This window comes from Lonchura striata, chromosome 15 (genome assembly GCF_046129695.1).
Source record: "Lonchura striata isolate bLonStr1 chromosome 15, bLonStr1.mat, whole genome shotgun sequence".
Taxonomy (NCBI): domain Eukaryota; kingdom Metazoa; phylum Chordata; class Aves; order Passeriformes; family Estrildidae; genus Lonchura; species Lonchura striata.
Genome location: NC_134617.1, coordinates 13,983,908 through 14,007,188, shown reverse-complemented (window position 1 = coordinate 14,007,188; position 23,281 = coordinate 13,983,908). Strand labels below are relative to the sequence as shown.

General features: G+C 39.4%; 1 protein-coding gene across 2 annotated transcripts; it reads left to right on the top strand.

The window, feature by feature from the left end:
• Positions 1-230: 230 nt before the first annotated feature.
• On the top strand, positions 231-22,786 carry PANK3 (pantothenate kinase 3). 2 transcript variants are annotated; one of them, XM_021528614.3, is made up of 7 exons: positions 231-388; positions 9,086-9,438; positions 10,266-10,519; positions 10,627-10,803; positions 12,708-12,831; positions 15,020-15,145; positions 16,500-22,786. In XM_021528614.3, exons 1-7 carry the CDS (start codon positions 361-363, stop codon positions 16,548-16,550), a joined length of 1,113 nt encoding a protein of 370 aa, XP_021384289.1. In that variant the 5' UTR covers positions 231-360; the 3' UTR covers positions 16,551-22,786. The 2 variants fall into 2 exon arrangements, with proteins under 2 accessions (XP_021384289.1, XP_021384288.1); XM_021528613.3 differs by lacking the exon at positions 231-388 and adding an exon at positions 420-492.
• Positions 22,787-23,281: the final 495 nt, after the last annotated feature.

Genomic DNA, 23,281 nt, shown 5'->3' with positions numbered 1-23,281 from the left:
GCTGCTGCACGGAGCGGCCGAGCGGAGCCTCCCCGCGCTCCCCGCCCGGGGCGCGTCCCGCGGCTGCCGCTCGGCTCCGTCCGCTCGGCGCCCCGCCGGCGGAGCGCGGCCGCCCCGCCCCGTCTCCCCGCCCCAGCCCGAGCGCCGATGCCGCCGCTGGAGCGGCCCCTGCCCGGGCCGCGGGCGTAGCGGCGGGCGCGGCCAGCGCCGCTCCCCCGGAGGCGGGCGCCCGGCGGGCGAGCAGCATCAGGAGAGCGAGGCCCGGCCCCGCGGAGCCGCCGCCGCCGCTGCCCGCCCCATCAGGCGAGCGGCAGGAGACCCGCCCCGGCCGGCAGCGAGCCGGGCCGCCGCCGCAGCGCCATGAAGATCAAGGATGCCAAGAAGCCGTGTAAGGCCGGGCCGGGGGAGGCGGCGCGGGGGGCGCGGGGCTGCGCGGCGGGCGGTGCCCATCCATGGATCCCGGAGATGCCCGCAGAGACGCGTCTCGCTCCTGTGCGTCCCTCTGAGGGAGGGGTCGGGGTTCAGGTGATCCTCAGTGCTGGCGGCGGAAGGACTAGAATAGAAAGTGATATAATCAGTTTCTTGGGGATGGGCGCTGTGTTTGATGAACCACTTCGCCACTGTGCTGAACATCTGCGCAGGTGGCTGCAGTTCCTACAGTTTTGTTTTTAAGGGCTAATCAACTTCTAATTCCTTTTAGAATATCTACTAATATTTGGCTATAACTCGTTAAAATGCTCTGATTGCTCCCCTTTAATAATCACAGCTGAAATGATATTTCTTGCTATGTGTTATTCTGGAGTGCCATGTTTGTTTTGGAGAGTGCAAACGTGATTCAGACTCAGGTGAATATAAACAAAATGTCTTAAGATTACAGCTACTTATTGGAAAGAAGATTTGGGTTGAATGTGGTTAAGCTATATGCAGTTGATATGTTCTCACTGTAACAGATGCACAGCTGTGCAAGACAACACACCTGTCAAGCTCATACAGGTGTGCTTTAGCTGAAAGGGATGCAGGTTTTGCTCCACTGAGTTTAGCATCTTCTTCTTTGCTATAATACTTAATGACTTATTTTCAGGATGAGTTACTGTATAGTAACTCATTTGCTAGTCCCAAATTTGGCTAGGCTAGGATGGATGGCTAGGCCTCGTGTGGTTCATACAGCATGACTGGCTAGTGAACAGCATGGAACTAAGACAGGATATGGGAAGTTGATGTTTTAAATTTATTTTTTGAGCAGCCCAAGAGGAAGAAAATCACCAAACACATACTGAACACAGGAAGTATTAGCATAGCTCTAGAAATATCTGTAAAGGCTTTGAAAGTACGTTGTTTCCTGTGGTCTGGTGGGAAAACCCTAAATATGTATCTTGTATCACACAACTAACCATCACCTCTTGTTAGTGTCAGTGCCTGGAAATTGCTGAATTGACTGTAATGATGTTTATGCAGAGTAAAGTTCAGGCAACATTCTTTTCCCCTGGTATAATATTAAGAAATCTGATCAAGACAGCAGTAGCTGGCTGTAAAAGGTTATAGTGGTTTGATAATTGGAATGGGGAGACTATGTCTGCTCCTGCTGTATAAAACTGCTAATTTCAGGACTGTCTCTGCTGGACCTCAAAGCCTTTGTTTTCTATAGTGGTGGATTTAAGCCTCATGGTTAAAGAACAGTGCAAATGTTTTAACTGCCCAAATATGCTGCAGTTGTAGTTACACTCTTACAGTTCTTGAATTTGAACTTTGATGTTGGTTTCATGATGGGAATTAGAAACAGTTGGAACTCCTGCAGAAGTAGGAGGGTCAGGATACAGTGTCAAACTAAGTTATTTCTTCTTGACTCTTGAACACACTTTGGAGCTGGTGGCTTTTTAAAAGATAATAGCACAGAGTTTCTTAGGCAGTGAACTTTAGACTCAGTCTGCAGATTTCTCTCATGGTTAATCACACTGAGAGAGCAGCTGAAAGTTTGAAGAGGACCAGGACCACAGAAGCCCTGAAGATGGAAATTGATGTTCAAGGTCTCTGGTCAGTTTGGCTTAAATGCTCCCTTGGATGTGAAAGCTGAGTTGGGCTCACAATACCACTTTTAGACTGTTTACAAATCATTTGGCTAAGACAATTGTAAACACTTTACAGCACAATTGCTGAGTGTACATTTCTTAGACCGAGTGAGTACCTAATCATCTGTGATGGAGCCAGATGTGGTCATGGGGAAAAATGGATAATGGTTACTTAAGAACCTGCAGAGTAGAATTGAGCAGATTGCTTTAGTCTACCTGTGCTTATATCTGTGATGTTTAGCATCAGGAAAGAAGGCCTGATTGCAGTGGCTGGCATGAGAGAGGTGAGGGTAAAATAGAAACACCAAATCATTTCAGAGCTTCTGATCTGGGTACACTGCCTAGACATACTTGTGTGGTCCTCCCTTCCAGATCTTCACCTGACTAGTGCTGTCACTTATTTGACGGAGTAAAAACTGTAAGAAACACAGCAGAATTTATGGAACGTGGCTTCTGAGATTGGCTGTCTTGAAAGAGGCTAGTAAAGAGCTATTTAAATCTCATCTGCAGGTGATGAGAGGAGTCAAGCATTTTAAAGGAAGATAAGAGAAATTCACATGAGGAAAACTTTGTACTAAGTCAGTGTCGCAGTGGAAGCTGGAGAGGTTGTGGAGTCTCCATTGTAGGAGGATTCTTGAAAAACTTCTGAGGCCTCGAAGTGTTGACTGTCCAAAGCTGTAGCTGACCTCATCTGGTGCTGGCAGTTTTCCTGCTGGTGTAAGAGAGGTCATACCAGATGACCTCCAGAGGAGCCTTCCAAGCAGCAGTTGCGTGATAGCTCTTCTGAGGAAGTGCCCATGAGGAAGAAGGGCTGGCAATTTTCAAGGACATTTCCAAAGGTTCTTTGTGGGGTAAGATGATAAATGTGAGAGCAGCAAGTGTTGCAGAATTCTGCTGTGTGGGATCTGCCCAAAGGGAAGAGAGCAGGAGCTCATTCAGAGCTGCGCATGTTGGCGGGGGAAGGCGAGAGCGCTGTGCCAGCATGCTGCTCTCTCCAGGGCAGCTGGAGCCTTTCCTCTTGGCTCTGGAGTGTGACCCAGTGCTGAAAGAAAGGCAGAGACTTGGAGTACTTGATACACTGTGTATGTTACTTTTTGCAGTTTGTTCCTTTTGATTGTTTATTGAAAATGGTTTGAGAACAAGTGCTTGCATTTCCCTTGAGGTGAATTGAGACACACTAATATATGAAAGTACATTGCAGAGATTTGCAAAATCCTGCATCAGTATAAAGGAAAGATGAAAATTTCAAGTCTATTTTCTCCAGTGTGGTTCTATGGAAGCATGTAATCATAGTGGACACATGGAGGATTAGTGTAGTAAAATTGATAAAAAAATCCATTTGGATTGATGGAGGATCTTTTATAAATAGATGGATTTTTTTCCCATGTAATTTGCTTCATAGTTTTTTGATATCCTAGCATTTTCTTATTAGTCCTTGAAAGCTGATTATTAGCCCATAGCAGATGCTACAGGCTCTCACCTGATTGCAGTTGAAAAATGTATTTCAAATAATGGATTAATATTGCCAAGAACAGTGTATACTAAAAGTGTTACACAAAGTGCATCTTTGAGTGTTAAATTATGCCTCTGCATTCTGTATCTCACCATAATAGCACCTATCCCCAAAGACACCGCTGCTGAAATGTCAACAAAATTACCAGAATGAGCAAAGAGGGAGAAGCTGAAAGCAGTGATATTTTGTCCTGTATTAAGCTTTATGTGGTGCCCATTTGTAGGAAGTGATGAAGCCCATGAAGAGCAGTTACTGTAATTGCCCATTACCACCTGTCCTCCCACTGTGAATGGGGCTGTTCTGGAGCGTGATTAGAGGTGGCTGAGTGGGAGTTTGCAGAGCGTGATGGAGTTTTCCCACAAGGAAAATGGGAGGATGTGCCAGGGTGTGTCAGATACATTTAGTTTGCATTTCAGTTCTGTCCAGCCCAAATGTATTTCCAGCTGGACTTGGGATATTTGAAGCACAAACCTGTTACACAACTTGTTAAGGAGAGAAAGTCTCCAGTGTCTCAAGCACTAAGGACACTTAAGTACAGTTTTTCTCTGTAGAGGCTCGTAGGCCATGTAGGTTGGTGTTCATGGGCACAGCAAAGGTATTTTGCTGCCCAGCCCTCAGGTTGATCCCATTTAATTTAGCAAGTCAGCAAGCTTTGCTGTGTTTTCCCTTAACTTGTCCCATAGCTCACATTAGCTGCCTTAGCCCCCACAGCTGATTTAGCTGTTAAAATTTGCCATCAGGTTGAACTTCGCTGCATGCTGATGTTTTAGGGAAATGCTGGAAGTATGAGAATGGATGCACATGCACAGAAGAAAATGCATTTGGAGAAACTGCAAAATGCATTTAGTTGATGTATTTATAAACACCAACTGTGTAATAGTTCAGTATAACTTTTAAATAGTTGTTTGCCTTGTCCATATTCAGATAAGAATGAGATCAAGGTTAGTTTTGATATCAAAGGCTGTGTACTGAGCTGAATTAGGTACATTTTGGGCATCAGAGCTGATAATACTGCTTACTTTCATAAAGAACTGTTGCAGTGCTGGCAGAAGTAAGTTTAAGTTTTTGCAGATTTCATTATGATTTTCCTTTGTTGTATTTTAAGGTGGTATAGCATCATGAACTTTGGCACCCTTTGGCAGTTGTTCCCCAAGCCGTGTTTTTACTTGGAGTGCAACAGTCTTATTTCTTAATAATGCATGACCTTTCTTACAGAGATGACACAAAATGTGGTAGGCTGTTCTTTGCTGTCACTGACAGCTGTGAATTTATTTTTTTTCCCATGGTGCCAAGCTCCCAGCTTGAATTAGGAGTTAGCTACTCTTCTTTGAAGATTGGTTCTTGTTAATTTATACAAGATTGACCCAGAGTGTTACTTTATCTTACAGGGAAAATGAAGAATTTCAAAGGTGTTTGTGTTTCAAATATGTCATTACATTCATAGGAAAGAGGTTAACAGGAATCTGTTTCCCATTTTTTAAAAGCAAAATACAAATAGAACATTAAATTGAGGAATCTTAGGCTTGACTGAATAAGGGGGAGTAGTTAAGTCTTTGAGTGAAGAACCCTGAAGAACCCATGGAAAAGAAAACAGCAGCCTTTGTGCTTGCATTGGCACAAACAAGACATGTACTGTAATTACTTCATTTGGCATGTAAAGACCTTATATGATAAGATATAAGTAACCTTAAGACTGCTGCCAGTGATTGTACAGCACAAACTTGAGAAGTGCAGACACAAGGGAATGAGGCTTCTCTGTGTATCTCTAAAGTTGATGAAGGTTTAAATAACAAGCAACAGCCACACCAGCGTGGGTTTTCTTACTCAGCAGAACTGCTCCATCATTACATGACCACAGCACTCTTCCCTTGCGGGAAGTACTTTTCTAATTGCAGGAAGCAGCTCTAGGGAATCCTTTTAAAGATCATGTTTGTTTTCTGGGTTTGTTTTTTTTTAATTCTGAACAGGTTGCCCCTCAGAGCTGTCTTCACAGCATGTACTGAGCAATCTGTTACAATAGTAAGGGCTTCTGGTTGCTGTATCCAGGTAGAGACCACAGTGGCTTCTGGCAGAGCTGGGGAGTGAAAGAAAATCTGGATTTGTAATTAAGGAGGCTGTATGTTATGGTACTCCACTTGGTGTCCTGAAGATAGTTAATTTGGTGTGAAGTATCACATTAAACACCATATGGGTTTTGACTTCCCAGTTAGTGTTCTACTTCAAGTATCTGTCTCTTCTTGGATAGTAAAGATCTATATTTTGTGTATTCTTAAGCAGAACCTGGCCTGACTTTCTAAAAGCAGAATGTGTGTTTTTGAGAGTTTTATGTAGTTTATGCAAGGCATGGGCTTGTTAAATAAAAAGTTGGATTCTTTTCGTTTTTTCAAACTGTTGCTGACCACTGCAGAGAGGAGTTGAACTTTGAAAAGTTGGGCCCTGGATTTGTTCTGTGAATAGCAGTTAAATTCTCAGCAAGGAATATCTCTGAGCTGTGCATGACTTTTTGTGGAATATTCCTGGGAATAACAATAAGAGGAAGAGCTGAAAAAAATCTTTTAATTATCTAATCCCCACAGAGCTGTGGAAAAAAGACCAATTTTAGTGCAGAGGAATTGACTCTCCTTATGGATTGAAGCTGTGGAAAGATGGTTACAGTTGTGCAAGTCTTCAAACCTAGATTCTGCAGACCTGTAAGCTTGAAAAAAAGGTTGTGTAATTGGCACTGGCCTCATCCAGACATGCTTCTGTAAATGTGACTGCTGAAAGGATCAAGCTGATATCTGGGGCTGTTTTTTCCTAAGGGTTTTGCTGCTGGCATTCCGTTCCTAAATCTCTCAAGAGAAGCATGGCCCACAAATATAAGTGTAAAAATACCTTTTGTAGAGTCATTTATGTATCTCTGCATCCAGATATGATGGGTCCCGAGCCACAATCTACCCTAAGAAACCTGTAGCAGTAAGAGGAAGTTTCTTGAGGTTTCCGTGTTGTGTCCATGTACAGTTACATTCAAATTCGGTAGAATTTGAATTCAGTGTATTTCTATTATTTAAGGACAGCTCAGGCATGGATAAATCTTGCATCCTTACAATCCCAGCTGCTTGTGCCCTTGCCATTTGTGTGTACATAGATCCCCTTCTGTGTTTGGAAGACAAAATGGCTTTCATTTTCCTGGCTGCACCTGTAATAAAATCCATATCAATCAATTAAGAGTGGCTTGCATGCACAAGAATCCTTGTGTAACACCTTCTTGTTGGTATAAGGACTAAGTTAACAGTACGTGGGCCCAGTTGCTTGTCAGAACTCCTCCACCTTCCAAATGACACTTGAGCAATGTACTTGTCAGCCAAATCATGACAAATTTTCATTAGTAAAATGTAAAACTTCCTGGGGTTTGTCACAGGTGAAAACTGGCCTATTTCTTCAGTTTCAAAGTCTGTACATGGCTGTTAAGATCACTCAGTTAACCCAGAAAACTGATCTTGTACGGCATGAACCCATTTTTCAGCATAATATGTGTTCTCATTTAAATTATGGAGTAAAGGTACAGTTCAGCTATTCTTGTTTTTACTTGGTGTACAAGATCCATAAACCTTAAGACTTACAGAGGCGTGACTAATGCTGTATTTGCAAAAGCTTTTTGCATCATTTAACATGGGATGGAGTGGATCGTCTGGCAAACAAGCATGACTTGCACCAAATCACCCTTAAACTCATCACATGAACTTTCAGCTGTTCCTCCTTTCCTGTTTTGGAGGACAAGATCCCAGTTATTCACTGGGTCTGCTGAACAGGAAGAATCCAGGTAGTGCTTGGGTTGGAGTGTATTAGTTAAATTCTGCATGGCTTGGGTTGACTCCTACAGGCATATTCTGCTCTGCTGGGTGAATCAAATGCCCTTCTTCAGTTTTGTTCTTCATGGCAAGAGGTTGAAACTTGGTCAGATCACTTAAATCCTCAGCTAATTGTGGTCAAACAGTAAGATGACAAAATTTCTTGTGTCTGGAGTCTCAGGGTGAAGAAGGCTGGCATGCAATCACAAACTCAATTCATGTGTCTCTTTATGCTTAGTCTTATGCATAGCCCTCAGTTTTATGGAAAATATACCAGGTTTATAGAACTTCTTCATTTCCACTTCAAGCTAGATTTTACTCACAGAATTTACCTTTGTATTTAAGTATAGTTTTTCAAAGTAAGATAACCAACTAAAATTTTTTTGTTAATATCTGACAATATTCTCTTGACGCCCATTTCTGAAAGTTGAGGCATCATTGAAATTTCATTTCTTAACTTTAGCACTCAATAAATGAATACACACAGCCAGCCTTGCCTAAATGCATTACAATATTTTGGTAGGTCATTCTTCTCAAGCACAGATCCCACTGGTAATGTAAATACAGTGTAATTGCATTTTGCTCATGATAAGCATATTAACATCTTTCTGGTTTTGTTCCTGAGTTTCATGCTTCTGTAAGCTATAAATTACATTTGAAGAGATAAATTGGAATACTAAAAAAGAAAAAGAGAAGGCAAAACCAAGCAAGTTATAGTGTCGTCTATGAAATAGAATATGAGCTTCCTAGCTGGATATCCAGGATCTTTGTCTGAGAAATGACAGTGGGAAAACTCTCAGTTGAAGATGTTGACTTTGCTGTAGGGTTTCTAAGTATCTATTTCACTGCACTTTGTTAAGAATATTTATTGATACAGGCATATTCAAATTTTGGTCCTGCATGTCATAGACAAAATCCCTTCTAGGAACTGCAGCCAACCCACATAAAAGACAAAGGCAAAGCACTTGTGGTTTAGTGTTGTTATTTTGTAGTACAGAAATTCCCCCTTCCTAGCCAAGGTACCAAAAAAAAAGACAAGAAACTAAAAAAATGGAACTTAAATTCAGTAATATTAATTTTCTCTTTGCTTGCACTTTTTAATAGGACACTTTGTTATCCCTTTAACTTCAAGAGATAGAAATTTGGCATCTTAACTGTGTCAATTTTTAAAGTGCATGCATAAAGCTTTCCTCTCAACAACCACATTATGTGAGGCACTGTTAGAGGAGGAGCACCTGGGCTGCCCCTGTTGTCAGCTGTAATGTGTAACCTGTTTTCTTTAAGCATGCACTGCAGTCTTTGTGCTGAACTACATCAGAGCTGTTATTTTAGAAGTGAAGGTTATTTTAATCCTTTGTTCTCAATAAAAAAAAAAAAAGTGGTTACATTTTGTTTAGAAGTTGGTCTGAAAGACAGGGTGTAGTTTGGGAGTTTTTAGTTGAGCTTTCTGAGCACCTTATAGCATTTAAATGTGTGGAGTTGCTAGTTTTTCCATTTTTACATGAGGCCAGAGAGGCATTTAAAGTCAGGTAATTGAAGTGAGCACTAGTTCTTTTTTCCTGTGAGGTTTGTTGGTAATGTCTGTCTTGTTGAAAAGTACAACCCAGTCAGTCTTATCTCCGTGTGTGCTTTGTCCTCTTCAACAAACCTAACAGCTCATTCTTGTATCTTCCCAGCTTTCCCATGGTTTGGCATGGACATTGGGGGAACGTTGGTCAAACTTGCCTATTTTGAACCTATTGACATCACTGCAGAGGAGGAGCAGGAGGAGGTGGAAAGCCTGAAGAGCATCCGCAAATACCTGACTTCCAATGTCGCCTACGGATCCACTGGCATTCGGGATGTCCACCTGGAGCTGAAAGACTTAACCCTTTTTGCTCGAAGAGGAAACTTGCACTTTATTCGGTTCCCAACTCATGATTTGCCTACCTTTATCCAAATGGGAAGAAATAAAAACTTCTCAACACTACACACGGTGCTCTGTGCCACTGGTGGTGGTGCCTACAAGTTCGAGGAAGACTTTCGCACAGTAGGTAGCCTGGCTTGCCTCTGCCTGAAGCTGATGCTAAAAGCATTGCTGCTGATGGGTTAAAATTACTTGAGCTTTGAAAAACTGGAGAGCTCTAATATTTTGTAGTACTAATTGTACTAACTAATTAGTTACAGCCTTCCTGGAAAGCACCAGTTAATCGTCTTTCTGCTTTGTGAGAGAACTGCAGCTTAAATATCGTGTACAGAATTATGAGCTGTAGAGAGCCTTGAGCCCTGCAGAATTTCTGACCTGTGGTTTTCCTGTGATCCTTGGAGTGTTAATGAAGTTGCAAGGCTAGTTAGTACGATGCCATTGAGTTTTTTATATGCTGATATCCTAGAAATTACTGTTTTGACTTGTAAGATGGGGGAGGAATCCAACAAACCTTGAACAGATTTTCTGATGTGAGTTCCACCAAGCTGACACACAGTGGGGCCTCTAGGGTATTTGATGACCTTTTTATTAATTTAAATTGATGAAAAATGTTGTTAATTTTTCAATGGAGAAATGTCTTAGTATCTCAAAAGTGGTCTTTGAGCTTACCAAAGCAGATACTTTTACTGAGTCTTTATTCTTGATTCTGAGATCTAGATTTACACTCAGATTAACTTGCTAGTTTAAGTTTATGTATTCAGAATTTAGATCTAAATTCTTTGTTGGCTTTATAGTGGCATTGAAATTCCTGAATTAGTCACGTGAGATAGCTTCTTAAAGTTGGGCTACAAATACGCTACTACTGACTACAAATATAGTCATGAATTTGTAGCACATTTGTGCAATGTTAGAACATGTTGCCAGAGTCTTTTTTTTCTTTCTTAACACAGATTGGAAACCTCCAGCTGCACAAACTGGATGAGCTTGACTGCCTTGTCAAAGGCTTATTGTACATAGACTCTGTCAGCTTCAATGGCCAGGCAGAGTGCTATTATTTTGAAAATGCCTCGGATCCCGAGAGATGCCAAAAGATGCCTTTTAACCTGGATGATCCATACCCATTGCTGGTTGTTAACATTGGTTCAGGAGTCAGTATTTTATCAGTCCATTCCAAAGACAACTATAAAAGAGTAACTGGAACAAGGTAATTTACAAATCAATGTTGGGGTTGTTACTCTATGGGGCAGTGACACAAGGATCTTTCATGTGATGAAATGCTGTTTGAAAGCAACTGGTTTTCTCTGTCCTTAGTCTAGGTGGAGGGACCTTTCTTGGGTTATGCAGTTTGCTGACAGGCTGTGAAAGTTTTGAAGAAGCTCTGGAAATGGCATCCAAAGGAGACAGCACACACGCTGACAAGCTGGTTCGGGATATTTATGGTGGGGACTATGAAAGATTTGGTTTACCAGGATGGGCTGTAGCATCCAGGTAAGCAGGAGTCTCTTTGTGGGTTCTTCTGTTGGTTTGTGGAGCTTCAAAAACAAGACTTAAACTATTCATGCAGAAAGAACTGCTTTTTAGCAAGGTTTTATTGTAGTCAAGTTACATTTTTATCCTAAAAGTATGTATCCTCAGCTTTCCTGCTGATTTAAAGCCATGTGCAAGTGCAGGTGCCTGCTAGGTCAATATTGAAGAAACCTCCTGAGGTATTTCATGTACAGATTTGTGTGAGTCAGAGGGAACATGAGGTCATTGCAGGAACAGAGTGCAGAGGTGGTGTGCTGTAACCCAGCAGGCACTTAAACACTACACAGCCACTCAGAAACTCCCTCCAGTGAGATGGGGGAGAGAACTGGGAGGAAAAAATAAAATTGGTGGGTTGAGATAAAGAGTGTTTAACAGGACAGAAATGGAACAGAACAGAATGGTCTCCTCCCAACTCCTTGTGCTCCCCCATTGTGCTCACTGGTGGGGTTGCAGTGAGGAGCAGAAAAAGCCTTGACTGCTCAGCAATAACCAAAGCATTCCTGTGTTATCAACAGTTTCCAGCACAAATCCAAAACACAGCTCCATAGTAGCTACAATGAAGAGAATAAACCATCCCAGCTAAAACCAGCAGACAGCTACTAGGAAGACAATTAACTTTGTCCCAGTCAAAACCAGTACAAGAGAGGAAAAAAAGTACCAATTTCTTTCTGATTGCCTAGAGTCTTTTAGTAGAGGGAAGGTGAGGGGAGATGGCTTTTGTGTTGCTGTGGAGCAATTCCTGTTTTTTTTTTTGTTTTTTTTTTTTTTTTTTGGAAACATGGTTGTCACTAGACACTTGATGTAATGTTTTAACTACTTTTCTCACTGATGATGGCTGTTGAACACAAATAGTTTGCACTATAAGAATGTTACTGTCATCAACAGAGGACTTGTGTCACAGCTGCACACATTATTTCCACTGAGGAATATTATTGATGATATTACAGCTTCCTACCCTTACAAAAAATAAGAGAAATAAACTCTGCAAGCAAAACTATCATGTACATAAGGGTGTTCATTAAATCTTTGCTGTTATTCCATAGGGAGTCATAATTCATGGCAACTTAATTGTTCTCTCTCTCCAGCCACCCGAGTCCAAGCCTCTTAAGAGCCCATGTGCTGAGAGGTTTTAATATGTGTGAACTTTACACTTCAGTCAATAACATTTTAACTTGCTTTATGTTGGTACTTTCTGTTCTCATTTGCTTTTTAAGATCCTTAAGAGCTTTAATGGCTTTTTGAGTTTTAGAATAACAGGTATTCTTGCTCTCCAAACAGACTTAAATCTGTTAGTTAGGCACGGAGTCCTTGGTGGTGAAATATCACGCCTAGCTATGGATTCTTGTATTTGCTTTTCTGCTGTGCATGGAAAGGGAAGTGCCCTTCTGATCCAGAACTCTTCATTTGTGTAACCTAAATTGCATTCTGTCACTGTTCATTTTGTTTCAGAGGGTTGTGTTCCATCATAAAATCATTCAATTCATGGTTTTCTTCTACTTTGAGAATAGAAGAATGTATAGGTATTTGTGAGGAAGCAAGCATGAGAAGTGGAGGATTTACCAATCAAACAGTGACTTAATTTACAGTGACTAGATTTTCAGAGTAGCCTTCTGTGAAGAATAAAACTGTTTTAGTGTAGGTGGTTCTTCATGTAAGTCAGCAATCTGAACAAAAATAATTTGCTGGGGGGCTGTTATTGTAACACAATTGACTGTTTCCTGTATTTAATATAGACTTAAAATGCAAGTTCCTCAAAGAGGAAACATGAGACACAGGTTTTGTTGCAGCATTAAAAAATCCATTCTGAAATTATTTCAAATGCACATGAATCACTTTGTAACTCATAGGCATTTCTGCTGTTCTAGTTTTGGGAATATGATCTACAAAGAGAAGAGGGAGTCTGTCAGTAAAGAAGATCTTGCTAGAGCCATACTGGTCACCATCACCAATAACATTGGCTCTATTGCCCGGATGTGTGCAGTAAATGAGGTAAAACCTGACAAGGAAATGATCTATCTACAGCTTTGTTGTTTGTCTTCACATGAAATGACTGCTGAAATGGTGTATAATTTTAAACCTGTTAATACATTCTCAAATGAAATTAAATTCATGGAGCTTTGAATTGAGCCTGCAGTGCCCCTGTTTTAGCAAGAAAATTTCAAGTCCTTCATCACAACATCCTGTGCTTGCCTGCAGGCTTCAGGCTCCATTCTTTAACAAAGCTCCTCATCAGGTACCCTCCTCTTTGACAAAGATATCCTTGTCCCACTTCTCCAGACACAGTCAAAATATTCTGAAGCATTTCCTAGTACTTTAACCACAGAACAGTTAGGGTTGCAAAGGGCTCCTGGAGGTTATGTAGTCCAACTCCCCAGCCAAGGCAGGGTCACCTAGGGAATGCATCCAGCCCTGAGACGTGGACTCTGTGCTTGGAGGTTTCAAAATAGATGACTTGAGCAACTGCAGTATATAAGCTGTTGAAAGTCCTGCTTTAAGCAGTGCATAATCATGGCCTCCAGCAGTTTCTCCAAGCTGAAACTATCCTCTGATCAAAGCCTTGTTTCTAGATAAACATTATTGTTAACTTTTTCTAGCTCTTGAGACTTTAAAATTGCCTTGACACCTCTCATCTTGCTGGTTGATACAGAGAAGGTTTCCTGCCATCTCTTTCTTCTCAAAGTTAAAAAAAAAATCCAGTATGTGTTCAGGATTAGTGTGGACAGCCAAGAAGCTGTGGAAGAATACTGAATTTAGGCATAGAAGACGTGAGTGTCTGAGCAGCAGGGATTTCTTCCTTCATTGTCAACAAACTTGGGATAAAATACGTTTAGTAACAGCTTTCTTGGAGACTATGGGTAACTGAGTTTAGAGTTCTGCTTAAAATCTTTGCATGTAATTGTCTCAGAAGTACCAACAGCCCTGTTAGCTGCAGTACTCCTTTTGCTTAGGAGCCAGATTACTTACTTACATTTTCTAGTTTTAATATTGTAACTTCTCCCTCAGTTTCATTATCTTTCTCTCATGTCTGTCTTGGAGAAGGAAGGTAATTTTGTGAGTGTTAGTTTTGTCTTTTTGGTTTATGGCAAAGCTTAATAAGAGTTAAAATGAAGGTGAAGTTGAAAGTACATTCTGTATGTCTCAGGCAAATTATGCAATTTATATTTAAGGGTGGGAGTAATTGAGGACAAATCAGAACTTGTAAACTTCACAAACTACCTTTATTCCAAGGAGTTTTTGGTCTAATTCCAGCTATGTCACAGAACTACAAACCATAAGAAATAACTAATAGGGATACACAAAGTAGTACCTTGAAGTGATGTCTAAAGATGAAATAAATGTAATTATTTTGACTTCCTGCAGAATTACGTTTTTGTGTCTTAACTGTGTCTGCTTTGTCTTCACTGGGGACTAATCAAGGTGCTTAAAAACCAGTTGCTTATTAAACATTTGACTACAGGTCATATTAGTTATTGTAATAACTTGGAAAAGATCATTTATTTAATGCAATTAAGTGCTTTTTAAAGCATTGTGCTAAGGACTAACACAATTACATTTTCTTTGGTTCTTCCTCTCGGGTTGTTAAACCAATGTTTAATGTTTTGCTTAGTGCTTGATTTACTTCAGTTAATGGGGAATATTAAGTGATTTTCACTTTTTTTACACTGGACTTGATTAAAATTCACAGCTCACTTTAGTATTCAAGTACTCTTAGTCTGGTGTCAGGCTGAGGTGTACTGGGGGCTGAGGATGAAAGGAACATCTGTCATGTCTTACTGCCTTCGGCTTCTTTACAGTGCTGCCTTGTTGCATATGGATCAAGCAGCATTGTACAGGGCTATGAAGGCATTGAGTCTTCTCTACCAAACAGAAGTAGCTTTCATTTCATTTCTTTCTTAGCTGGGTTTTTTCTTTGGTGTAATTGTTGAAAATGCTCACGTAATTTGAAACACAAATGCTACTTGTCCTTTAATTCTCGAGGGTTGCACCATTTTTCCTTTTCCCCAAGTATGCCGTGTTTTAAATTTTGGAACCATGTTTTAATTGTGGGTTGTTTGGTGTTTTTGTGGTTTTTTTTCCTTGCTCTAGACAGTGTTCTTTTCATAGCTTAATTTTTCAAAGCTGTGTTAAACAGTGAAAAGACTTAATCCTTTGCTGGTTTTCTTTTTTTATTATTTAGAAAATAAACAGAGTTGTGTTTGTTGGCAACTTTCTGCGTGTGAATACTTTGTCAATGAAGCTTCTTGCATATGCACTGGATTACTGGTCAAAAGGTCAGCTGAAGGCCTTGTTCCTAGAACATGAGGTATGCTGTGGCTCATTTATCTGTGTGTACTGTTTCACCATAAATCAGAAATGCCTCTATTGAGTAGCTCTCATGTGTGATATCCTGAGGCACCAAGTGCTCAGTAAATATTAGAAATAAGAGGAGGTTTGTCTTGCTGAATTGGTTCTCTGGGAACAGTTTTCTGCCAGGGAAGTACTTCAGTCACTTTGGGGTGTCTCAGTTCATGCTGTGGATCTCTGGAGAGGGACAAGAAAATGTTAAACAAGAAAATGCTAAGGGTCAGCAGTTTTCCTTGTGTTTGGGTGGAAACAACAGTAAGTACTGTGTTTCAAAGAGTGCAGCAATGTAAAGCTTGGTCCTTTGAAACACTTCCATTGTTCTCAGCTGAGCTTGAGCAATATCTTGAAAGTCGAGACTGCTTTGACAAGGCCTGTTTTCATTCCACAACAGACCCCTCAGAGCTGCTGTAGGGATTTTATGCTTTGGGAATAGCCTGCTTTTGGGCAGCTTCTGCCCTCTGGATCAGTATGCAGTGCTGAGACACAGTATGCAGCACTTTGACCTGTGTTGGTTAAAATACAAGCAATCAGTATTAATTACAGGTGCAACAATTGCTGACTTGTAGTTTCTGGCCAGTGGGTTGGGAATTTTTGTCCTCAGTTTCTGGTTCTGAAAATATTACAGCATTCCATCTGTTACCTTCAGTTGATTTTCACAACTCTTGTCCTTTATTGCTTATCCCAAGACTGATGGTCTGACCTGATGGCCACAGTAATAGTGGAATGGTTCCTTGTTAGTTCTGCCGTCTTCAGATTTTCCTTGAGTAAATTTTAAACTCTTACATTTGCTCAAGTGTGTATTCTAAACATTTGAATACTTCTTAGTTATAGGGAGAGGAAGATTTCACTCCACAGGGGAAAAATAATTAAACAGGAGAATGTGGTTCTTTGCATGCAGGTAAACAGTCCAAAAGTGTGATATGTGGATAGTTCAAGGAATTTTTCACTTTTACTTTGGGAATAATGTTGCTATGGCTATTGAAAACTTTTTCACAAGCAAAAGATGCAGCTTCTCTAGGAAGAAAAAACCAAACCTGATTTCCATGCTTTAGGAGTCACTGAAACCTATCTGAGAGATCCTGCAGTGTATGGTGAGGCTTGGCAGGAAACCTCCTAGAGTCAAGCTAGATAAGGAGGATAAAATGTTTGTTTTACAAAGCCTTAAATAAGTACTGTGAAATATTTTATATTAAAAGTGTATAGTGTTGTTTCTGTAGCACTGATCTATCAGGTGGTTGTTGTCACTAAAATGTGATTACTGCAAAATTTAATACCCTACTTAAACTTGATTTTTTTTTTTTTTTTTAATACAGGGGTACTTTGGAGCTGTTGGTGCTCTGCTTGGGCTACCAAATTTCAGTTGAAATACCAGATGTCACTACACTGAACTATTTTCCACCTGAATGACACTTGTTTATGTCGATGGGAATTAAATCTGGGGAGGGGAGAAGAAAAAAGCTGATTTTCTGTAACTCTTTTTTAAGAAGTGATTAAGCTACTGAGTATTGCTGTTGTAAGGAATGGGGTTTCACTCTGCTGGGCATTGGCAAGTGAACTGTTTGTGGCTATTATTTATGTTCTTTGGTACGTGTAGCCAGTAGTGAACTTCTAATATGCAATACATCCTCTGAAAACAACTTTCCAGAAATTCCAGAAGAAGGAATGCCAGACCCTTTAGTGCTCAGGATGCAAATATTGCAGGTTTATTCCCAAGGCTTTAGGCCCATCAGTTTATATATAGAATTGATGACTGGAAAATTATTTTCATTAGTTATACTCTTAGTATGAGCACAAGTTTTACGTGTGCTTACAGAAAACAAAACACAGCAAGGTACTATTGACAAGATGAGTAAACAATTGCTTCCTGCACTAAACATTGTAATTATTTTATTTTTATGTGTCATGGAAATAATATTAATGCTTTAATTTCCAGTGGGAAAATAGAAATGCAAAGAATCAGCCAAAGCAGCAGATTAAACAGTTGATATTTTGAAGGTTTCATGAAGATACTCACCTTGATCTATTGGAAAATTCAGCTGGTATTTTGGGAAGATTCCTCTGTCTTTGGCTGGATTTGGAAAAGAGTTCAGTGATTAATGAAGGCAGGTTTTGGGGGGAAGACTTAATTTTTTTTCTATTTTTTGAGGGCGTGACTTCCAAAATGCCTACTGGATTATCTTTTTTTTTTTTTTTTCTTCATAAGTTCTGCCATCATGAATCATCATTTGTAAAGGTACCATAAAGCCTGAGAGAACTGAAGAAATTTATATAATAGATTATTTATGGGACCTCATAATTCTTGTGCTTTGGCTTATTTTTGTAGAGGTTTGGAGAAATTTTTGCTCTGTCCTACTGATTTGAAATTGTGGTTTCCCTTTAATTTTGTAAGGGTTGATTAAAATTCAAGCAGATGTTGAAGTTGAAAGGTTACTTTTGGATTTGGAAGTTTGTTTTTGGAAGTTGAGGACAGCATCAGAGTTTGTATTGCAGCAGCAAATGGACCAATATTTAATGCACTTGCAATATGGAACCATTCATCAAATTGTGGCCTTGGGATAAAATCCATACTCTGGAACTGATTTTTGGGGTTTTCTGTAGATTTTTAAAATTTACAGTTGTGATTATTACAAGAACTTTAGTCCTGAAGCCAGGGTATGAGATCTTAATCTTACAGGACTATTATGCAGTCAGTAGCTATATGAATTTTTGTGGACTAAATTTTGTGATATTTTCCTGTTAAATTTATTTCCTGTAAGTGCATGAGGAGCAGCCAGACTCAACCACCTTCATATCTTGGGGTTTAAGGTTTTTAAAACTGATTGCTCAAGTATTCCACAGCATGGCTATGTTGTATTTACAGATACATTCCCCTTGTGTTAGAAACCCCTGTGCTATTTTCAGTCTTTCTCAAAAGTCAAAGCCCCAAAGTAACATGTTAGCTTTTTGCTTTTAAAATTTTCTGTGGTCCTTTAAGAGTACAGTACCTTAGAGTAGGCAACTCATTAAGTGCAATGCTAATCACAAATGCAGTTCCATTTATTGTTGCTTTTCTTGGTACTTGTACTACATTTCCATTGTGCTTGCTTTGATGTTTCACTATAGACATAAACAACTAAAAATTACACTCACAGTTCAGCTGATCTAATACTAAATCAGAGCACTTCAGAAAATAAGTGAATACAGTTTTTCTAGAATGTCTTTATAAATGCTGTAAACTGTTCCTTTTGAGTTAGGATTGACTATCAGAAATAATCTTTATTTGGTTATAAAACTGTGTAAAAAACTTAATTTTCTGAATGTTCTGACAGCCTGCTGAAAATTTTGCAAACTAACTGCATATTTTACTTGCAAAGGGTACTTTAGGAGACCTACTACAGCTCCAATAGAAACAGTTCCTTTAGTCCATGTTTATTGCTACTTAATTTGTGATACTCAGAGTCTTCTTGAAGCAGTAGTTAGAAGCTACTTGTATATTTTACCAAAAGCACATATAGAAGATGATTACCTAATACATAGTTCATGAAACCAGTTGAAGTTGATGTTACCTAACATACATTTTTTTAAGTAAACTGTACAGAATTACAAAATAAGCAAATGGAGTAATTCTTGAATAGCTGTACTGTATAGAAACTACTGTGAGAATCAAAAAGTATGCCCTACCTCTGTTTTATTTCCCTTGAGCTTCTAAAAAAATTGGCTTCCTTTTGCTAATTTTATCAGCACAATTGTTACTTCATTACAAGAGCAACCACAGCAGTTGTAAAGCCCAAGGGTCCTGTGTTTAAGCCACATCTTTGGGTTTCATCTCATTTTCTGTCAGCTTAGAACTTGTTACTAGAGTCTCCAAACATGACCCTACCACCAGGAGAAATGATAGGCATCACAAATAGTTGCAAGATAAGCCTTAATGTATTTTCTTCTAAATTCTCTTGTAAACAGGTTGAAAATGCTTCTTTCTTTTATGTGAGTCACTGAAGTAAGTTGCTTTTTCCTGATATATTCTGGTTTTACTTTCACCCTTGCCATTTCTTTTCCTCAGAGCTAATTGGCTGAAGCAGCTTCAGGGTGAATTGATTCAGTGTGATGTATTACAGTAGAGAAAATTTGGGGTTTTCTCAGGATTACTGTTGTATTCTCAAGTGGAACCACTTTCTAGAGGAAAGTTGTGTGATAGTTCTTGAAAATAGTATGTAAGAACCCATTTTGAATGTGTAATCGTTTGCAGCTCAGTCAGCCATGCGAGTGCCTTTTTTTTCATAGAATGCCAGTTTTATGGTACTGGGGACTTTATCCATGAGGTTTCCTAACCAATGTACTTACCAGAAAATGGCAGGTAATTTTACTGGCCATGGAGATGATCCCTTTAATCCAGTGCAACAAGAGATATCAGGAAAAAATCATCAGGTTTCTGGCTTCCTATCCCTGTTGCCATTAGTCTTGGGGTAAGGATTTTGCATTTCTTGGTCTTATCCCTCCAGCTTGGTCCTTTCAAGTATTATGCACAGTTTTATTGTATCATTATCTCCCTAAAAATCATGCAAGTTTATAATGAGATAAGTACTGTTTATTTCTGGGTAGAGAAGTTCAATCTTAGGTGAAGTTATTCCAACCTATTAAACATAACCACTTTGACCTTTCTAAGTCTGCTTGGGTAATTGCAGTTTGAATGAAAGAACTCTTAGAATACATCTTGAATATTTAACAGGCCGGAATTAAAACATCCTCAGTGTTCTTTACTGAACTGAGCAGAGGTTTAAATACAAACAATTTTTCATTTTTTTTAGTAAAGTCTGGATATATTTAGGAGTTCAGAGAGAAGCTGCAGTGATGCACCCTGTGTCTTAGCTTGCTCAAGATTTTCAAAGTGTGTTCAGGTGTCTGCCCTGCCTTTTGAAGAGGTTTAACTCCCTCAAGCACCTGTGTGATTCTGCCAACAGGTGCTCATAATTGAGAGTTACAGGGTGGAAAGAAGAGAGACAAACCACATTGTCCCACTTCACCTCAGGTGTATATTCTAAAGCTCTGGCTTCTCCTGATTGATTATCTGCTCCTTCAGTGGTACAGTGACATTCCTGTTTGCACTTGAGTTGGTAGTGTAGCTGCAAGGTGCCTTTAAGGGCTGTAATAATTTTTTTCTCTACCCAGTATAGGTTTTCAGGAAACACCTGCTTCCAGAGCTGTTAAAATAACTTCTCATTTCTCAGTATTTCCAAATAGCAATGGGGTTTTAAGCTAATTGAAGGGTCTTTTATCTAAAGTAGATCTCTGCTAGATAAAGACTAGATGGTGTCCTACACACTGAGTCAGTAATTTTCATTAATGAACAAATTTGCAGTCAGCCTATTTTTAAATATCACTTTCATTGTGAATATGCTGGATACCACTGTAATCCTGAGGAAGCAGCGACTTCAGAGCAGAGGTGAAGGTCAGGGTGGTTCTGTTGAGCTAGATCTGGTCAGTTCTGGTTATAACAAGACTAATTCTTTCCCTTGTCACTTTTTTTTATGTAGGCTTAAAAACCATGTAATATGTAACAGTTTTTCTGAGGTTAAAAAGTGAACAAACATCTGTGGGTCAGGCTGGAAGTGTTTGAGCAAGGCCTGTAGGTCCCAATGCAGAGTTGGGGACACAGTTTCTCTTTGGGTGTGGTAATTTTTTCACTTCCTTTTAATGCACAGTCAGAGCTGGTGGGTTTCATAATCATTGTGAGTAAAATGGGAGAATTTATCCCTCAGACATGACCAGGGGAAGTTAAAAAAATTGCATTTTCACATTGTAGAAGGATAATTCCTCCTTAAAGTTCTTTAAAGTTTTACTGATGTATTCCAAAGTACATCACCAGTATTTTGTCAACTGTGGTAAAATTAGTAATTCTCTAAGTTTAACAAAAGTCTACAAATAAGCCTGTTTTACTGGTTTCATTTACATCACCCATCGAAAGCATATTAAGTATTCTTAAAAACACACTTGTGAAAACATCTCAGATGATGCTGTAATATGTCTGTAATTATTAATGTGCTAATGGAATATGTTTGAGCAATCTCAGTTTGCATAACTGAGTGTCAAATCCCGCTCACTCTGTAGTTACTTTAGTAAGTCATTCTTTTAAAATAATGAGCAAGATTTGGCCTCAAGCTCTTCTGCCTGGGGAACACAGTAATGCTACTTTGCATATTCCTGCTGGTGCTAAATCATTTGTTGAAAATAAAGATTCTAAATAGAAATTGTAAATAAAATATTTATGGCCTGGTCTTTTTGACAGACTTTAAATTTTATCATTTGCCAATACTTTTTGGCCTTATTTTGAGTTTCCCTTTTGGGTTTGGTTTTTTTTTGACTGTGTGGATTGTGTGTGTTAATGTGGCAAGTCATTGGCAGGTGTGGCTTCCTGTGCTGCTTTGTGTGAGGCCCGTGGCACGTCAGGAAACAGGTGGGTTTTCAATGCTGGATTTCCATGTTACCCTTCATCTCGTTTTGTTACTGAGCCATTTGCACAAATCGTGGCAAGTACAACACAATTGGCATTTGTTCTCTGCTAAAACTTCCAAGAATGTCAGCCACTACTGTAAGTGTTTGGGAAAGCTGTTAAAAAGTCAGAAATACCCATTTAAAGTAATTTTGAAATCTAAATGTGCTAATTACTGTCGCCTATAAAATGAACTGGAATATAGTGTGCTGGTTGCTAAACTTTGCTATAAATTGCTGACATTTCACAATTCACATTTCTGGAATCAGTTTAAGAAATTGTAAATACAAGCTTTGAGAGGAGGTATATTAGTTTCAGATTATGCAATATGAAAGACTAGTGAATTAGTATTTTGAAACATTAAATTACACCTAGAACATGAAAATTAATGTGTTTGTGTTAGGGTATAGAGGGCTTTAGATAACCTGCACTTTACATTCTTGAGTTTTGGCATTTTAACAAACAAACATGTCATTTTCCATTTATTGTCTCATCATATGCAGGCCTCATAATCACCAGATGCTATCTTCAAATATTTGTTTTAGTTAGCAAAACAGAGAGGCAAATTTGTAACTTGTAAACCCTGGTATGATGGAAGTTCTCTGAAGAGCCATTTGGTTAAGTTGCCTTATTCTATTACATTGCACTCATGGTATGTCTCTGCTTTTTTGTTTACTGTTCAGACACTGAAGATGTGATGTAAAAATATGTGCTACAAATTTTTCATCATAAATTATACCATTAATACCTTTGTGTCACCTGTTAAACAGCTCTTGTAAATGATGCCTTTATGCCATCTGTAATACAGCTCTTGTAAATTGTTTAAATTATTTTTCTTTTTATAGAATCTCATTATTGAATGTACAGATTAGATCCCTTGAATATGTCACTGAGTAATTTGATTTGGGCCCAAATATGGACAATGCTGTAATTCATCCCATCAAAACTGTAAATAATTCTTTACTGCTTGTTTGCATGAGTGAAGTTTGGATTTCATTTGCTTTGTCATAAACCAACTCCTCTGTCATGGGCCTACTTTTTACAGTTTATTTTCCTGGTTTTATTGTCATTTGTTCTGTACGAATGTTGAAACAGTACTTTGTCTTTTCCTAATAAATAATTTGAGATTGTTCATTGCTCGCCTGCATTTGTGGGTTTTGTGGGAGGGATTTCTGGGTGTGTTCCTTTCTTTTGGCATCGTACATTTCTGAAACATTTGATACTGGGGGTTGTTGCAGAAGATCTTTAACTAAAGCCACGTGACTGCTGTGGTTTCTTGCCCTTTTCTTCCTCTAATAAGCTGATAATGCAGAGCTCTTGGATTCAGGTGCTGTTTGCAGAAACACTGGATGTGCTAAATTCGTTTGCAGTTGAAGAATGAAGTGTTCTGGAAGCACTGTAAGTTTTCCCCTTCCAAATCCACTTGGGAGCACCTGCTGCTCCCTGCACATGGATGGGGAGCTCAGTGTTGGGTTTTACTGAATAAAACACTTGATGTGCAAAGTGCAGACCACTATATAAACTACTGCTCTCTTGGAATTGCCCTTTGCTTATGTTTTGAAATGTCAAATTTTGTCATCCTGAGGTTGTCCAAACTGGATCCCACAGGGCAGGAAGTTGAGAGCAGGG